Below are 17,393 nucleotides of genomic sequence, written 5' to 3' on the forward strand. Positions count from 1 at the left end.
ATTTAGAAAGGCCAATGAAGTTGATGAAGCAAAACATTAAATACATGGTCTTTGTGCTGTTTTTAATTAAGTGTACGTCAAAAAGGCTTAGAAAATGATCACATCTGGTTTTATTTACGTATTTCACAGCGTCCCAGCTTTTTTGGAATCATAGTCGTGAGACTTTATGTTGCATGTGTTCAGCAGCACGATTCTTGATTAGCTTCTTCATAGCTAACATATGATTAATGATGACTCATGCTATGATTAACACAATTAGCTGATTAAGGTCACTTTTCTCAGTCTTCTCTCATTTGCCTTTACGGCACAGGTACCAAATAATACACATATTATTCTGTATCATTATCACATTATCAACTAGTGCCCATTGAACTGTAGCCCTGATTGCAGTGGGCCCAGAGCACAGTGAATCTGTTCAGAAAAGGCAGCACGTGTTCCTCTGTAGACCAGTCAAGACGTGTCGTTTGCATCTTGCGTGCAGCAGCACTGCTCAGCCAGCCACTGGTTTGATCAGCACACTGATGCCTTATACTCACCGAATGTCATCCAAACTGAGGCTATTTCTGGAACAATATGCACAAGGAGTTAGTGGCAGGGCCCCATGGCCGCATACACACCACACCCCGTGACAGAAACATGACAGACGATCACTGGGCTCACTCCACTTCTAAATTAAGTTTCCTTACACTGCAAAGTAAATCCTCTCGTTGTTCTTTTAAACTGTATTCATACACAATTCATATTTATATTTGATGTAGCTGGCACATGCTATATTCTGCCTTTTTACTGAACTTCCTATTGGGATGCAGAGGGCTGTGAATATTAAAAAAAGTTAAATAACTTAACAGTGAAATTCAGAGGGATTAAGGGAACCTGGGTTGCATGTGAGTGCAGACACAGCAATCAATATTCACACTGTGTTCTACTTGCTTTCTTTGTCTAGATGATCAAAAGTCAGCTGTGCCTTCTGTACTAACTGATATACTAACTGATAAATCAATATACTGGTAAACATTATGGGTCAAGCTTTTATTTTCTTGCACACAAACAAAACAACAAGCAAAGTGAAACCTACCTGCTCATCCTGGAATTCCTGGCAGGGGACTCGGCCCCTCTCAGAAGCTGGCGGAAGTACTGAAGAATTGCATAGAAAGAGCAGATAAAGGTTTGTAAATTTCAGGTCCATCAAACACAGCATGAGCAAACTCTGCATCAATCAAGTGACCTCTTTATGCCTTAATAATAATCATGACTGCACTGTTTATTGTGGAGCAGGAACAAGAGCGGCAACAAAATATCAAATAATATCATTATTTTCCCAGCACACTATTCATGCAGGGCAGTGGCCTGCTGTGGACAATGGCTGAGCACTGGTCCACCCAGCTGTATTCAAAGAAACGGCCTCTGAGGGGTGAAATTCGGCTTGGCAGCTTGGCATAAGGCCAGCGTTGGCTCATTGGCCAGTTTCGCGTCTGGTATTGATGACACGGCCGATAGTGGTTGGTGGCTGAGAGATCAGAAGAGGATAGCGTAAGGGAGTCAATGGATTCCAATCCGTTTCTAATTCCAGCATTTGGCAGATATAGTTTTGCTGTGGAGGACTTTATTTAGAGATCAGAGCGTGACAGACAGATGCAATAAAGATATGAAAGCAGTGATTCCAAAATTAAGCTGAGCCTCAGGCATGTGCTGTCAGGCTGGGTGACAGTGAGTTGAGTGATTTATTTCATGGTGTAGACGCTAACCTCATCGCTGTGACAAAACATGGGGGTGAAAACATTCTCCAGGAGGGACAGGACGTGCTCGTACGCTTCAAACAAACACCTCATGGTCTGCAGCTTCACCACCTCTGGATACGGGCCCTCTGCAACTGGGAAGTTACACAAGAAACACGCACGTTAATAGCAAACATACACAATGCAACCCAAAAAAGCTTGGCAGCTGTGCAAACCATAAATAAATCAGAATGCAATCATGATTCTGCGAAGATCTCTGTCACATACTGTTGCGTATTTCTTCCACTATGAAGGGGTCGAAGCGAATCTTGTCAACGCTCTCGTCCAAACAGTAGGTCTCGTAGATCTTCTTCACCTCCTCGTGAAGCATCATCTTCTCTGAGTCGGACAGCTCTGGGCATAGTATCCGATCGTTGAATTCCTCTGGGAAGTTAAAAGAAGTCTGACATCTCAGTCCCGTTGTGTCAGGACCTTTATGAAAGCATCACTGTGGGGTCCATGAGTGTCAAGATTGTGGACTGTACCTACAGTGAGTTTGCTGATGATTTCAGACTGACTGTGTGTGGCTCAGAGATGAGCTAAAGTAGGGGTACTTCTAAGTAAACGGTTAACATTACAGCTACTACAATTTACAAGTAATTAAAGCAAAAAAGGAGAAATAAGAAACGTACTTTTCCTAAGTTGTACAATTTACTTTGAAGAGCATTTAGTGTTTGAAATGTACAAGTTAAAACCTGGATTTCATGCAGGTAAAAGCAGAATCTTTCAAAGACGTCTGAGAGCTTCAGGGCACGCTTACCGACTGAAAGGCAGAACTGGAGCACGTGGACAGCCCCTTCTTGCTTCAGGAAGTTCATGAAACGGAAGAGAAGGTCTTGCTGTTCTCTGATTTCCTTCAACTCCAGCTTCAGCACCTGATAAGGAATCACAGTGAACAAAGGCAGTGATCTTTAAACTAGGGCTGTCAGTTTAACGCGTTAATTAGATTAATTAATTACGCTGCAAATTAACGCGCTATAAAAATTAACGCAATTAATCATGAGTGGCAAGTCAATGCGCAAGCATTTTAAATTTGGCCCTTTGAGTGACCCGTAGGCTGCGTCCTACCTGCACTACTAGTCAAAAGCAGGGTGACAACAGACGTGGATGCGACACCGGAGAGCGAGGCAAGCCTACTTAGACCTTTGAACGACAAGTTTATTTATAAAAAGAACAAAGATGGGACTATTAACAAGAACGCAGTGATTTGTACCTTGTGTAAAAAAGAATTTTCCTATCACTGTAGCAGCTCCAGCCTGAATTATCATTTAAACGCCACATGTAAACATGTAGTTGCTGCTAATGCCGCTAGTGCTACCGTGAGCTCACTCCACCAACCCACACTTGCTGAGTTAGGAAAACGAATGAGCAAAGTCACGACAGAAAAACTGACAAACTCAATCGCAAAGTGGGTTGCTGCTGATTGCAGGCCGATTTCAATCGTGGAAGACGAGGGCCTAAAAGGCGTTTCAGATAGCGTCATCTGACTCTAATTTCCAGCTACTGTCGAGAACTACAGTGATGAAAAGAATTCACCAGCTGTAATGTGAATGTCAGTGAATTGTAATGTCCTAGAATTCAAATTCTTTATTTGGGGACCTTTAGCAGATATGAGATTAAAATGCGATTAATTCGATTAATTAATTACAAATCCTGTAATTAATTAGATTAATTTTTTGAATCACCTGACAGCACTACTTTAAACAGTTCAAAGATATGTTCTTCGAACTTCTCGTTACCTGATATAGAGGGCAAAAACACTGAGTCTGCATATCGTGATTACGCAATATACATGATGTTATTACATACAGTATCTGGTGGCTTGTCAGGGGACGTATATTTTCATTTGACAAGAGGTCGATCTGTATGAATCACTGTATTACTACATCCCCCTGGATCACTTACAGAGGGCTTTTTGTTACGAGTATCAGAGTACTTCTGCAGGAAAGGAACCAACGTTGAAGTGGGCTCTGTGGCTTCTTCAGGCTGAAGGGACAGAAGTAGACAGAAGACATATTTATCTTGTTTACCCATGAATTACAAACACTCTGCAGCATTGTGTTTAAACACACAGAATGTAAGTGGAACTGGCTGTGCACATTACTTCAGCAAGTACTTACAGGGGAGTTGTCAATGAATATCAAAAGTAAATGATTCACAGTGTCCTGAAAGAAAAACACAGCAGGCAGTGAGCTCCCTACACTCACGTACAAAACTGTAAGTACTTGTGGTGATCTGAAAAAGACACATCTTTGTCCTCAATTTGCATGATTGACATGCTTACTAAATACAAATCAAATCTAGTCTCAGACTGTATCAGCAGAAGGTTTCAAGTGACAACGGCTGTGGATTCAGAAAATTGGCCCTTAATGTGTCTACACTCACAGGATCAGCCAAGTAGTCCATTGAAGGAAGGAAGACAGAGCCAGCCAAGACTTCTCTTATCAGGAGAGAAAGAGATCTGAGAGGAGCCAAGAGATAAGGCAGCAGGAAATAAGAAAATAAGAGAGTAAAGCGTGATCCTTATCTACTTCTTCTGTATAGTGTCAATACTGTTAGACTTTTTCCTTGGGGGACACTGGTGCTGTGATGATTGGTGACAGCCCTTTGATGAGGAAGAAGTGGGTTACCTGCAGTCTGTAGCCTTGGGTGGCAGGATGTAGGGGAAGAGCATCTCAGTCAGCTTCCTGAGGTAGAGGAGCTCATCTCTGCGACTGCGAAGGGCGACATGGAGGTCAGGACCGTACTCATCCAGGGCAGCTTGCTGAAGATGCTCTGTGTTCTTTACTACAGAGGAGAGCGAGAGAGCAAAGATGCGTTGCTTTGCTAAAATGTTAGGGTGAACACAAAGAAAAGACTGAAAAGTGTGTGATGAGCAATACCTTTCTGTCTTGCTTTGCTAATTATTTCAATGTGCTTCATGGAAACTTTAAGAAGTTTCTGTGTGATGAGGGATGCCACATCCACCTGAGAGACAGAGAGAGAGAAAAAAAATTAATGCTCAGTCAATTAGCATCCCAAGACTTTAACTCCACACAGTCTAATCTGTCACCTTCTGTGTTCGGCGGACCAACACAGCTGCAAAGAAGCGCAAAGTCACCCTCAGCTCGTCCACAAAAGCCTCATCGTCCGTGATGTCTCTGAAAAGAAACACTGTACAGTCACTTCTGTCACTATAACGCATTGTACCGCATCATTTTATATTACGATGTGCAAAAACTACAGACAAAATGACTCACCTATACCAAGGATACACAAAATTCTCCAGAACCAACTCCAGAATCTTGAAAAAATAAAACAGAACTGCATCATGATATAACTTGCTCCACTCGTTTAATAATACTCTTTTAAAAATATGTTCAGTCCATGCATGTATTACCTCTGAAAGGGAGGCATCCACCTTGGATGGAACTTTCAGGTCAAGCCACGGTTGATAGTTTTCCAGTAATAAAGTTGGTCTATCAATAAATTGAAAAAAGCAGAACAAAAATCCCATTACGCCTAAAGGAAAGCGTTATAATCCTTTCTGACCACTAGAGGTCAGTATGCTTTCCATAACTCCATGATAAACAACAGCATACAGTTCAGCACATTTAATGCATGTTGACAAAGCAAATGCAATAAGATTAAAGGACAGTTACATAAAGAGTCCCTCGTTGATTAATCCAGACAACTCTCCTTCCGGTCTACCATGCAATTTGTTTCCAAATTAATCACTTTGTTTGATTTTTGTCTTTTACTAACACAAGTATCACAGGATATGCAGTAGCATGGTAACATACACAGTCACGGGGAATATTCAGGTCTATGGCTTGCCCTCTTATGTCTGTGGGCATTATGAGTTAACCCTGTTAACCTTTGACTTAAATGATCAGGGCACAGTACAGCCACTTCCTACCACTGCACCACAGCATAAGCAGGTATCTCACCTGTGCCTTTTGCATTTGATTTTTCCACAAACGGCACAGCTGTGGCCCAGTGGAAACAGCTCCTGTTGGTATGACTGCAAGACAAAGTTAACATGCTGTAGCCATCATTCACTACAGCTGCAAGTGCCTTCACCACAGAGAATGTTGTGTCCAGTCAATTAAACATGAATTCATACATCCAAAAACAATAAAGTGCCACTAATTTACTCTCAGTTTATGGCATTTCTGTCATAGAGGTGGGAAAACTAGATATTGGTTTAATATCATCAGTGTTAACATGTTCACACCAGTAAAGATTTTGTTTCTGCAGAAATCACAAGATATATTATATATCAAAGATGAAGGCGCAAACACTGTTTCAGTTTCAGGATCAGACAACTGCTCAGTACTACCTGTGCTCTGACCTACCTTAGTCCTTGGTTTGATGGAGACAAAGATGTTGGGAAGCAGAGACTCGGGTCCCAAAGAGCAGTAGAAAGTAACGACCCCAGCCAGGAAAGACCAAAACACCATTATAATGTGTATATATCTGTCAAAACAGAGGGCGCATGGTGCGATTAGCTGAGTGAACACATTTAGCATGTCAGGGGGCTCGCTGAGGGTGTCAGGGATGCCATTTATGAAGCAGCACTGATGCACTGTACTCACCTGTTTAAAAGCACAGTGGACATCAGCAGGACCAGCAGCAGAAAGCAGAAGACTGGATACTGTCGGCCCAGCTCTCTGAACCGGTCTAGCTTCATCCTGCGTCTTATTTTCTGCAGAAAAACCCTGATGCATCCCATCTTCGTCGCTTCGGGAGCCTGTTCGCATGTAGCCTACTGCATATTACTGCAAAATAAAGAAGACACCACCGAGCGACTGTCCAAAAATCAACAAGGGCGTCAGGCAGCGACACATAACAGCGTCAACTCAAAATCGGGTAATTTTATGCTGCTCCTCTGCTTCACACACCAAGCAGGTTGCGGTGATTTCTACGTATCCAGTCCAGCACTTACTGTAAGTGAACGGTGGATGTCGTGGGCCATTATTTCACTGTAGTCCGGCAGCGACACCGTTATGAAATCTGCAAAATAAACACGCAGGCTGCCTTGTTTGCAGGATCAGAGCAGCAGAGGCGAGGTGCCGTACACAGCTGTAAACCGCCGCAGGATTAGAGGTAATTACGCAGCATCATCTGTGGATAGACTGGCCCAAAACTCTGACAGTGTGCGGCTAATGGCCGCGGTGCTCCAGCTGTCAGTTGTGCCCACTGAGGGGCGACGGTTGCTGCCCGGTTGTCAGCGGGGGAGACGCGTGATGTCACCTCCGCTGTGGTCACAGCAGCGGCTCGGCACATGAACACGCCGGCTAGTAGCTGACAGTGAAACAAGTAGCTTTATGAGCTACATGCTCACTCAAATAAATAATAAATTACACGAGGTGTCCCGGTTTAAGAGACAGCGGCGAGGTGGGAGTGGCGCCCCTCCGCCATTACTATTCTAAATAACGGCTTCAAGGTGCACTAGTGTTAATAGTTATTCGTTAATGGCACTTTATAGTTAATGACTCACCATAATAAATTTACCCAGGAAAACCACACATGGAAAATGTAAAACGGTTTTACGTTTTTTTTTTTTTTTGGCTAGCTAACATGGACAGATGACCTTAGTGTTAGCTTAACCGCCAGTTAATGAGTTCCGCTGAAGCAGCGACCGCAGCCTGAACCAGAAGTGATGAGTCACAACGGAGCAGGACTGTCCGAAAAGCGGGCGGCCAGCTACCGCCACAGAAACAGCGTTTATTCCAAATTACTTAAGCCTTAAATGTCACTATAGAGCTGTTGTGACAGAAAGACTAAAACCATCATCTGCTTGGAAGTGTACGGTGGCCCAGCTGTAATAGCGAAGGAAATCAAAGTCCACGCAGGCCCACGTTGCTCTCCACTCCATGACTGGATTCATACATTTGACGGTCCGACTGTCCTGTTTAACAACCACACTTCCTACTCAAGTTAAAGTGGGATCTTGATTCACCTACATCTCTGTCTTTTGAATGCACAATTTTAACTGTCCTAACTGGAAAAGCACAGGTGTAGTAGTTTTCAGTTTCAAAGCCCAAGTATTGTGCATGATGGCTCACTTGCAATTGTTAATGATACATATAATTCACTGGATACCAGTGTATGCTACAACCGGATATACTGTAGATCATATTCCTTTGTCTAAATTTCTCAGCAAAATCCTTCGGTAAGCATTTACCTGTCATTTCTTCCACCTACTTGACAGCTTGTTCCTCAACGTTGTGAATTTCTTAACTTCAGATAAAGAGGCTTGAGGGTGACATCCACAAATAGAGAAGTAGTAGTTTCAAGCACAGACCCGTTGCCAAATGGACTCAAACACCAGCCGAGTTGCATATTATTAAGATTTTATCCAAAGAGTAAGACACAGATAGAAATCAAAAACTTTATTACAAAAATAAGTTACACTCACCTCCATTTTACAGTATAAAACAATTTATTTGCAGGAATGCAAAAAACGTTGTTGGCCACCAACAATAGTTTAAAACTGCTAACATCTTTTTTTCAAAAGGTGGTTGTTATGATTTTATTGAGGGAGTTAACTGTATAGAAAACTGGGATTGAAGAGCAGTTTCCTTTTTTGCTAGACCCGGAAATAGAAATCATTCACTGCAGTATCCCTTCTACCACTATGTGACTATGATCCCTCACCAAATCATGGCAGCTAACATTAGGCACACATGCTCACTGGCTGGGCAATATGGCAATTCAGTCATCCATCAAGATTAACTCGAAAGATCTCTTTACATAGTTGCTGTCTGTGGGAGCTGGGAAGGGATCATTCAAGATTAACATGATTTTGTTTGATGTAGGGTTGGATTACGTTTTACATTATTCTGATGTTTGAAAATGTACTGGATCATTATAAAAAAAAAAAACAAACCCACTGGAATAATACAGTGGCACAAAAAGGGACACTGCAGGGCTTTATTTATGTTTTTCATTTTTTTTTAATCAAAGGCAGTTGGATGCCTGTGATGTTGAAGCCTTTACAAAAGTAACATTTTATCCGAAAAACTATACAACCAGTAACTACATACTCTGAAGAAGCAAGGCGGCTAATTCAGTTCAAAATAGGATAAAAGCAGGGCTTGTTCAGACTCATCATATGAGATTGTTTTGCATGCCCAGTTTGACTGTTTGCAGTGTCAGAGCTGCAGCTGAAATGACTATATTACATTAAGTACATCGTTTTTGTACTGCAGCTCTTGTGCATATTTTGTATGAAAACAAGCCCTGCTTTCATCAATATAGTTTCCCTATTTACAGTACAGGCCGGGTAGTTTAGTCCTCTGTACTGAGGTAGTCAACCAACCCTTTAAAGACAAGTTCTGAAAAGAACCACTTTCCTGGAATGCCTGACTTATCCATGCCAGGTGGGTACACCCTAAAAACCTGCAAATGTTCTCTGTCAAACATCCAGATCAAACGATTAAGATTAACATGGATATTCCGACAATAAAAATTGCGATTAGCACAAAAATATACAATAGCATCAAGCTCCTTTGAGCCACTTCAAACCTAAGAACTTAAAAAGTGCAAATTCTTCAATAATTATTTAAAAAATGGCATGTTCAGGGACAGGGAAGGGGTAGATTGTAAGGGCAATACATAGAGCCCTGCATATCAGGGCTGGGTACAAGGGCTCAGGGCAAAGAGGCTGTGAATCCTCTGGTCATCTTTTTAAGGTGGCAGTTTCAGAAAAAAATGAAAATAAAAAACAGGGGGAGGGGAGATGCTTCTTCTGTAAGGCTGGAATATCATTGGACCTTTTTGTCGTGCTCTTTTTTCTTTAACGTCCATTGCAGCTTACGGTGTAACCCCACACATCAAGTCAGTATCCACTGTGACAGGTCAGGACCGCCCTCGGCCCCGTTTCCCTGCTGGACCAATGAGGAGAGATAAAATAAGTACAAAATTTTGGAGGGAAAAAAACCCAGACCCCGATGCTGCATACATTCCCATCAATACGCGCAGCGATAGGCTGATTAAACCCTTTGAAATTTAGATTGAAGACTGTTTTGCCCGTACGGTGGGACTCAGCCGGCCTCCTTAAAAACAGTATGTTGTGACTGACCTTTGTCTGCTGGTAAACAAGCTGGCTGCTCTGAAACATGACACCTGTCAGCGGTTTGTTATGTCGCCAATAAGCAGGTGCCATTTGCTTTTATAAGTGCAGCCTTATAATTATTCCCAACTCCATTTCAAGACAATCACATCCTCAGCTTTCACCACCACTAACTACAGCTGCTTTCATTTGCTTATCTACTGTACCTCTTACATTCAAGTCATTCCTCTGAGCGGAGTGCTTTGATAATGGGCCCACAACATATGCTGAGACCAAGACAGAGCCAGGTAGTGATTTTCTTTATATATATATTCCAGACTTCTAAAACAATGCACCAACTTAAAATAAACTGAGCCACATAGAAAGTTCCTTCATCACAAGGGAGCAGTAATGACGCTGAACATAAAAATCAAGCTTCATTAGTCACCACAGTGTGACTAATTTGATTCTGCCCAATTTAAAACTTAACAATATCAGACAAAGTTTTAATTTACCTCTGCTTGTTCCAGGGCCTCCTCGTTGGGAGAAGCCCAATCGGCCCCTCGGTGTCACAGCACCGCGGCCCCTGGTCTGACTGGCACCGCCACGGACTCCTCCCCTCCCTCCTCGTCCTCTCCCAGACCCCTGGAAGTCATCGTAGCCAAAGTACGGGTCCTCGTAGCCACCCCGATAGTTGTGGTAGTCATATCCGTAGTAATCATAATAGTCTTCGTAGCCGTAATAGTCAGGAGGGTAAGAATAACCTCCCCGGCCACCTCGGCCTCTGCCTCTCGTGGGTGGTGGCATGTGGGGAGGCCCGTAATAATAGTATTCATCATACCTGAAAGAGGATACACAGACTCAACATTAACATGGAATCATGCTTCATATTAAAATAGACATTTGATAACTGCGTAGGTAAAAGTTTGAGTTTCATCGTTCTCTTACATTTGTGTTTTAGCGGCTTGTCTCTGGGCTTTGCGCTCTTTCCTCTTCTGGTCGGGGGGCTTGGCGAAGACGATTTCAATGTGCTCTCCCTCCAGGTCTTTCCCATTGAGATCAGCCAAAGCCTGAGAAAATGAGGAGGATTGTTAAATTCGGTTTTCACAGCAAGTACGACAAATTTTAATTGAGGTTCATGGTAAGTATCTCGTCTATCTATGCGGTGACATTTTTTTTTGTCCGTACCTTCACAGCACCATCTCTTTCCTCAAAGTGGATGAAAGCATAGTCTTTCAGTTTCTTCACCCGCTCCAGCTTGCCAAACTGACTGAAGGCCTTTTCAAGTATCTCCTCTGTGACAGTGCTAGCTAAGTTCCTCACAAACAGCACCTTGACCTGGTTATGGAAACACAAGGTTCAGGGTTTTTGCAGAAAGGAGAACAAATACAACTGCAGGAGAGTGCAGTTTGGTCACACATACACCTCTGGCCTTGTGCCTTACCTTGGCCATAACCTCGGGGTCTGGGTCCTCAATGGGATCAGCCCACTCCACAGTGACCACATTTCCCCACACCTTCACCTTGCCGCTCATCAGCCGGCGGCGGGCTTGAGCTGCTGTCTTATGGTCTTCATACTCCAGAAAGCAGAAGCCCCGATTCTTCTTCTTGTCGTCTGGCTGGTGGTACAATATGACATCATTTAGACCCTCTGTAGAGACAGGACACGAAGGAGAGGTGGAGAAAAAACGTGAAGTGGTTAACTGGATTTATTCAACAGAAATCTCTACATTTATCAACCTCCAACAAACCAGTGACATCAACTCTGCCACAACCTCAATAAGATAATTTAAAAATTGATTTAAAAACAGAAAAATGACTACAAAGGTTTCATTTTAATAGCAGCAGTTGTAAAGACAAATTATGACTTTACATTGATTTTTTTCATGAGACACCTAACCTTAAGTGAAAATATGTCTGGTGTCAAAAAAATAACAACTTTATTACATTTAGTGTCCAGTCAGATCTTAGCGGTAAACCATCATTGTAACGAGAGTCACTCCAGCATATTCATGAGGTCATCATTTGGACACAAACAGGAAATGCTTGTCACAGCTTCACCCACTGATTCTTTCATTACAAATCTTAAAATGCAGAGTAAAATCTAATCCAAAAAATATTACAATTCAGGAATGAAGCTGTTGACTAAATATCATATGGAATGAGACACAAAAGGGTGGTGCTGACACACCTGTGACTTTTGCAAATTCTTCAACAATCTGCTCTTTTGTTTTACTCTTGGGGATGGAGCCAACAAACAGTCTATTATTGGCCACAGAGATGCATACACCGATGTGTTTACCCGGTCGAATTTCATTGTTGTTGCACTGCAAAAAAAATGGAGGGTCGTGTAAGTAAGAAGAAAAAGACAGCAGATTCAACACAATGGAGCTTATGGCAGCTTGTTAAGATTACTTTCTCCTCAATTAGCAACGTTTGACATATCCTAAGGGACACTGTATACTACATTAGCTTCTATGTCATCTTACCTAAATCCTACTGTCTACATTTTAACTAGAACTTCCATCGGAGCCTTTCTTTCTGATTATACTTTCAGTAGTATAGGCATACCAATTTGACAGCCTGCTGTGCAGCTTCTTTAGTGCAGAAAGTGACAAAGGCATAGCCTCTGTTCAGGCCACTGAGAGGATCCATCATCAGGCGCAAGTCCCAGATGGGGCCAGCTTTCTCAAACAGCGGAACCAGCTCATCCTCAAAAAGGTCTCTGGGAATTTTGCCTACAAATATCTGCCAGGTTGAGAGGAAAGGGAAATATGGTGTGAGAGCAACACCTTCATTTGACATGCAAGGTAAAGACAAGGGATTGATGGCATTTAGGTAGAAAAGTATCCAGTCAGCTCTTAGCGGTAAACTATCAGTGTAACCATGGTTACTACAGCGGATAGTAAAAGTTTCATCATTTGGACACCTAGATGCACCGGACTCAAAACTTGCAAACTCAAGAGTAGGTAAACACAGGCACATCATTCTTGCATTAGTGTGCTTAATGAGTGATACGAATTGAAGTTTTGTACCTCTGTACCGATGGTGGGCTGTGCCCCTGAGTGGGCAGACTCTGGTGGGGGACCGCCATACTTCCTCTGGCCTGTTGTCACATCAAGTGTGTAGCCAGTCCTCTCCAGCAAAGCCTAATTATACCAAAACATGGAAAAGCAATAAGGATACTGTTTAGCAGCCATGAATTAAATAAATCAAAAGAAGCTTCACAGTAAACTTGCAGGAAAGCACATTAAAAGCATGCAAGCAAAGGACATCTCTTATTCGCATGTGTCTTCTTGTCAAACAGCATCCTAAATACAGACACTTAAAAGCACTACGTCAGTGTTCACACGCTGTCCTCAGCATTAAATCAGATACAACTGAAATTTTTTTTTTAAACATGAGATTAGTTCTCACTTTGATTTTGGCTTCATCTGGTCCTTTATTGGTGTCTGACACTTTGGTCCCTTGTTTCTCTCTCTGTCTGTACGTCTTCATCACGCCACAAAGAAAGGCACTTTTGTTCTGAAAGAAAAAAAAATGTAAGTACCATCAAACAATAATTAAAAACATGTCAACATAATTAAGACAACTTCTGATTCCTGGTTCTGGAAAAAAAAAAAAGTTGTGACACAAGATTGAGTATGTCTTGTAGGTAAGATCAATGATAGCTAAAAGCTACTGCGCCACCACAACCCAAATATATAATGCCTTTATACATTACACTGCACAGAGGACAATCATCCACTTTGTATGAAGGCATCAGAAATCCAAGGTCCATGCTTTATCTACACAATACAGCAACAGTGCCACACGCATACCTGAACATGTGAGAGGTCACTGTCCTTAAATTGCAAAAGGACTTGCAGAGCACCTTCCTCGTTGAACTCTTTCAGAGCCTCAATTGCTCGATCATCTAAGTCACTGTGTGACACCAAACCTGGGGATGGGAGGGGGGGACAACAGAGAGAGAAATGATGAGCTAACAAGAAAGACAGAGAAAGTTTTCCTGACTACCTTGTCATTCAAACACAGAAATTAAAGGTCAACAGAAACAACTTAAGAAAAGCAGATACATGCAAGTTATTCTGCATAAACATCTTTTAAATTGTAAAATGGAGAAATTATGATTACTAACTACAATTAGGAGTAAAGGGCGGGAGCAGTCCAATTTAATGGAGCTGTATTCAGTAGTCTGGCTGCACTTTACTCTCCAACCAGCACGTTTTTGCAGAACTAATCACAACAGATGTGACAGTGCAACTCGATATGCCAGTGCCCCTCTATACTGTGGCTGGGAGTTTCTAATGAGCCGGTCTGCATTCTCCTCTATGGAGGGGGCCATCACCTGTCCCAGGCAGCTTCACACCAGACAGCTGCTGCCATTGTTTCTTTCTGCCTCGGTCCCATCTGGCTGAAAAAACCAGACCAGTACTTTTCTAGATCTGACCGACTAAACAAGTCCTAAAATGACCCCCAAACTTTGTCACTGCAGCTCACCACAAACTAACTTGTAGAGATCTGACCAAAGCATCAGACACTTGAGCTGTAGCTGACAACATACTTACACCTATTCATCCCTCCACAATAATTTTATGGGATACAAAAACTTTATAGAAATGAAGGGAGAGACTGGACAGGCTCACCAAGACACTCCCAGGGAGAGGACTATTCATTCGCCCTGACACCAGTGATCATGCAACCATGTTGGGAATGCAAATGCTGCAATCATTTACACATTTTCACACTAGTAATGTGTAATTAAATATTTTGTAGCACTGCAGTACCCATTTTGGTAGGAAACCACAAAAAGTTGCTTCAGGATCCCAATTCCCCCATTCATAAAGGTGATAAAATGACAATACATGCAACAAATTGTTAAACATAGAAAACTGCATATTTGAATATGCAAGTATATTCATTGTGCCTTACCTGCTATGTAAATTTCATCTAGTTTTTCAGCAACTTTCTGTGGTAAACCAGCTTCTAATAAAGTCTGGAAGTGCTCAGAATGGGTAACTGCAGCAGAGGTGTCCATTGGTTCTTCTGGACCATTTCCATTAATATGTTCTGTGGCCATGTCTCCAGAAATCTGTGTAAATGCAATGAGCCAAATTAATCCTGGGTCAAGGGCAAGACTTGGGATGTGTTCAGGAGAGTGCAAAGTCTCAGACTTGTCAAGAAAATCATTAGGAAAAAAAAGAAGACAAAAAATAGTGAGGCCATTTATGATCTTGGAAAAAGTGTGACTGAAATTAAACACAAATTATCAATAAACAGGGCTATTTGCCATGCTCGAAACAAGTTATCATAGTTATGTGGTCCTTCACAGTCTGGAGACTTTAAACTATCCCGAGTTGACACTTGCAGCTCTCAGCTTGCATGAGGTAGAAGCCCAGAAACCTGTGTATAGGCAGTTGACAGATGTTTCAACATTGCGCTGAAGACAGACAATGCACACACCAAATTCCCCACAGAAATCATTTCAATGACATCTTGTAAAAACAGTGAAAACAACAGGGTTTGTGTCCATGTGGCAATATTTTCCATTCTGGTTTGATCTGGGCTAAGAAGTTTGTGCAAATGGGGCCAAGTTCACTTGCTAACGCCTGTATCACAGCCCTCTTGGTCGCTGCTGGTGCAGAAGCCTGGTCTGCTTTGGTCTCTAAATTACATGTTAGCTTACCTTCTCACTGCTGACTTCAGCACAGGCTAGATAGCTGATACACGTGTTCCATCAGAGAGTGAGCCCTGGTTTCCGGTGGCTGACCCAAGTATGCACCCTTTAGCATTTAGTCTCTTGACACTTTGACAGCATATATTGTGACACTAAAGTAAATACTCTCATTATCACGTTAACTACCGAGCTAACCCTTACTTCCCATGCGTTTGTGTCGACACAAACTGAGGCTTGAACTTGTGCAAAGCAGCAATCTAACTGCTCTCCCCGAATCCGGCAACGCTGAACTGAGCAAAACGTGGACGGAAATCTTCTGCTTTGGCCTAACGGTAACTTCGTAACCGTTGCCCTAAATACGTCCTGCAGCCATTCCCTTGTAGTGTCTGCTGATCGATTTCATATCAGTAAGCACGTGCTTACTCAGTTAAAAACATTTCTGCAACGTTAAAAGTAACTGTAAACCCCTCGTGCACAACAACATTGAATTTCGAATCTGGACGTTAGCAATGACAAATCTTTGGGAATAGATTATTTTTTTAACCGAGGTTCACGTTAATGATAACGTTAGAATTAGCGGGGAGGGACAGACTCGCACACGTTGAGGCTAGCTAGCTAGCTAGCGGGCTAGTTTGCACAGCTAATGTTAACGTTACAGCAATCGAGCTAACTAGAGACCTTCATCAGGACAATAACATGACGCGCAAGTGTGCACTTTCTACGAATGCATCTGCGTTTGATATTTTATTGGGCAGGAAGCATGTCAGTTAGCACACCAGTAACGCAGGATCGAAAATTCTTGCCAAGATAAGTGGCTTTTGCCAGCTAGCTGCTCTTAGCATACGATGACAATGAGCATGTCAATTCCATGATCTGTCAAAATAGGCTAGCTTAAGCTAGCATGCTAATTCGAACGGAATTTAAGTGAGGCCATTGTTACAACGTCAATTGTCGGTACGGACTTCACCGGTTGCCAAACTATGGCTTTAAAATGTAATTAGATTCAACGAGGCCTTGAAAGCTAGAGGTTTAGCCTGCTAGATGCGTGGTTTGTCAACGTGCCGCCATATAGGAAGAGTCCATTTTCAAAAAGCCGGTCTGGAGAACTCGCTCCCAACCACCACCAGTTTCCACATTGTTTGAAACAGCACCACACGATTCAGACTTTTTAGCAATCAATTAAGCAACAATCACGTGACCAATTAATAGCATTCGCCCTACCTGCCGCTGGATCACCAACGTGTATGGTGTTGATTATTTAGGAAGATAAATGTGATATTTAAAAGACAGAAAAAGTGTAAAACTCCCGGCACTGATCCGGCTTCAGTCATTCACTCTTGATGATGTAAAATGGCTGCCACGTTCACGCCTCGAGTTTTGTCTCGTCGATGGGGTTTCTTGGACAGCCCTGCACGGGCTTGCCTTGTATGCATTTTACAGAAGAGCAGCAGGTCATTCACAGCATCCATCAGAACTACTACGATTTCACGACAACACTACCGTTTATTTCACGGATAAAAGTGCTACTTAACAGAACAATTAAACGTGTCGTTACAAAAACAAAACGTTGAGAATGAAAAACAGATATAATCTTTTAGGAAAATATTGAAATAAAACAAGCAATTCTAACAATGAAATCAGTTAGCCTACCATTAATAATTTAGCCTAATACCAATAATAATTAGAAAAATAAAACATATCTGCAATATGGCCAGTATTAGAAATACCGGTCACCACATATTTCAATCTAAAACTACATAACTGTAGGTGGGACCTTACCAGTCCAACACTTGTAGTGAGTACTCCCAATACTACAGTATTGAATGAGTGCTTGACTGGAAGCAGTGAGGCAGATCCCACTTTCCACCACACTGTGTCACTCTCCTCATAGATTTAACGCTCAC

At 42.3% G+C, this 17,393-nt stretch overlaps 2 protein-coding genes across 12 annotated transcripts in view; both read right to left on the reverse strand.

Annotated features, from left to right (window-relative positions):
• LOC139341967 (sorting nexin-14-like) overlaps nt 1-8,138 on the reverse strand; it is a 97,176-nt gene extending 89,038 nt beyond the window's left edge. For 3 of the 8 annotated variants that reach the window (XR_011603022.1, XM_070978747.1, XM_070978743.1), the window contains exons 1-16: nt 6,353-8,138; nt 6,113-6,233; nt 5,705-5,778; nt 5,155-5,233; nt 5,015-5,058; nt 4,828-4,915; nt 4,658-4,742; nt 4,406-4,562; nt 4,161-4,236; nt 3,896-3,940; nt 3,681-3,761; nt 2,536-2,650; nt 2,004-2,159; nt 1,746-1,870; nt 1,076-1,134; nt 537-563 (exon numbers count right to left, since the gene is read on the reverse strand). Coding sequence is in view for 7 of the 8 variants with exons in the window: in XM_070978747.1 (XP_070834848.1) it covers nt 537-563; nt 1,076-1,134; nt 1,746-1,870; nt 2,004-2,159; nt 2,536-2,650; nt 3,681-3,761; nt 3,896-3,940; nt 4,161-4,236; nt 4,406-4,562; nt 4,658-4,742; nt 4,828-4,915; nt 5,015-5,058; nt 5,155-5,233; nt 5,705-5,778; nt 6,113-6,233; nt 6,353-6,489 (1,469 nt within the window). In the remaining variant the exon portion in view is untranslated. The remainder of the gene's footprint in view (nt 1-536; nt 564-1,075; nt 1,135-1,745; nt 1,871-2,003; nt 2,160-2,535; nt 2,651-3,680; nt 3,762-3,895; nt 3,941-4,160; nt 4,237-4,405; nt 4,563-4,657; nt 4,743-4,827; nt 4,916-5,014; nt 5,059-5,154; nt 5,234-5,704; nt 5,779-6,112; nt 6,234-6,352) is intronic. The other 5 variants (XM_070978742.1, XM_070978744.1, XM_070978748.1 and 2 more) reach the window with 5 other exon arrangements.
• Nucleotides 8,138-16,845, reverse strand: LOC139341968 (heterogeneous nuclear ribonucleoprotein Q). 4 transcript variants are annotated; one of them, XM_070978752.1, is made up of 12 exons: nt 16,711-16,841; nt 14,745-14,904; nt 13,634-13,752; nt 13,230-13,337; nt 12,848-12,961; nt 12,384-12,560; nt 12,004-12,139; nt 11,258-11,463; nt 11,002-11,151; nt 10,762-10,883; nt 10,329-10,654; nt 8,138-9,646 (listed from the first exon to the last, which is right to left on the reverse strand). In XM_070978752.1, exons 2-12 carry the CDS (start codon nt 14,890-14,892, stop codon nt 9,621-9,623), a joined length of 1,632 nt encoding a protein of 543 aa, XP_070834853.1. In that variant the 5' UTR covers nt 14,893-14,904; nt 16,711-16,841; the 3' UTR covers nt 8,138-9,620. The 4 variants fall into 4 exon arrangements, with proteins under 4 accessions (XP_070834853.1, XP_070834851.1, XP_070834854.1 ...); XM_070978750.1 differs by having other exon boundaries at nt 8,138-9,649; XM_070978753.1 differs by lacking the exon at nt 14,745-14,904 and having other exon boundaries at nt 8,138-9,649; nt 16,711-16,845.
• Nucleotides 16,846-17,393: the final 548 nt, after the last annotated feature.

Source organism: Chaetodon trifascialis, chromosome 14 (assembly GCF_039877785.1).
Source record: "Chaetodon trifascialis isolate fChaTrf1 chromosome 14, fChaTrf1.hap1, whole genome shotgun sequence".
Lineage (NCBI taxonomy): Eukaryota > Metazoa > Chordata > Actinopteri > Chaetodontiformes > Chaetodontidae > Chaetodon > Chaetodon trifascialis.

Coding starts and splice junctions, on each gene's coding strand:
- LOC139341968 (XM_070978750.1), bottom strand. CDS start 14,892: ATGGCCACAGAACATATTAATGGAAATGGTCCAGAAGAACCAATGGAC. Junction 12,561..12,847: donor AGCCCACCATCGGTACAGAG/GTACAAAACTTC, acceptor TCAACCTGGCAG/ATATTTGTAGGCAAAATTCC. Junction 10,884..11,001: donor AAAGAGATGGTGCTGTGAAG/GTACGGACAAAA, acceptor TCATTTTCTCAG/GCTTTGGCTGATCTCAATGG.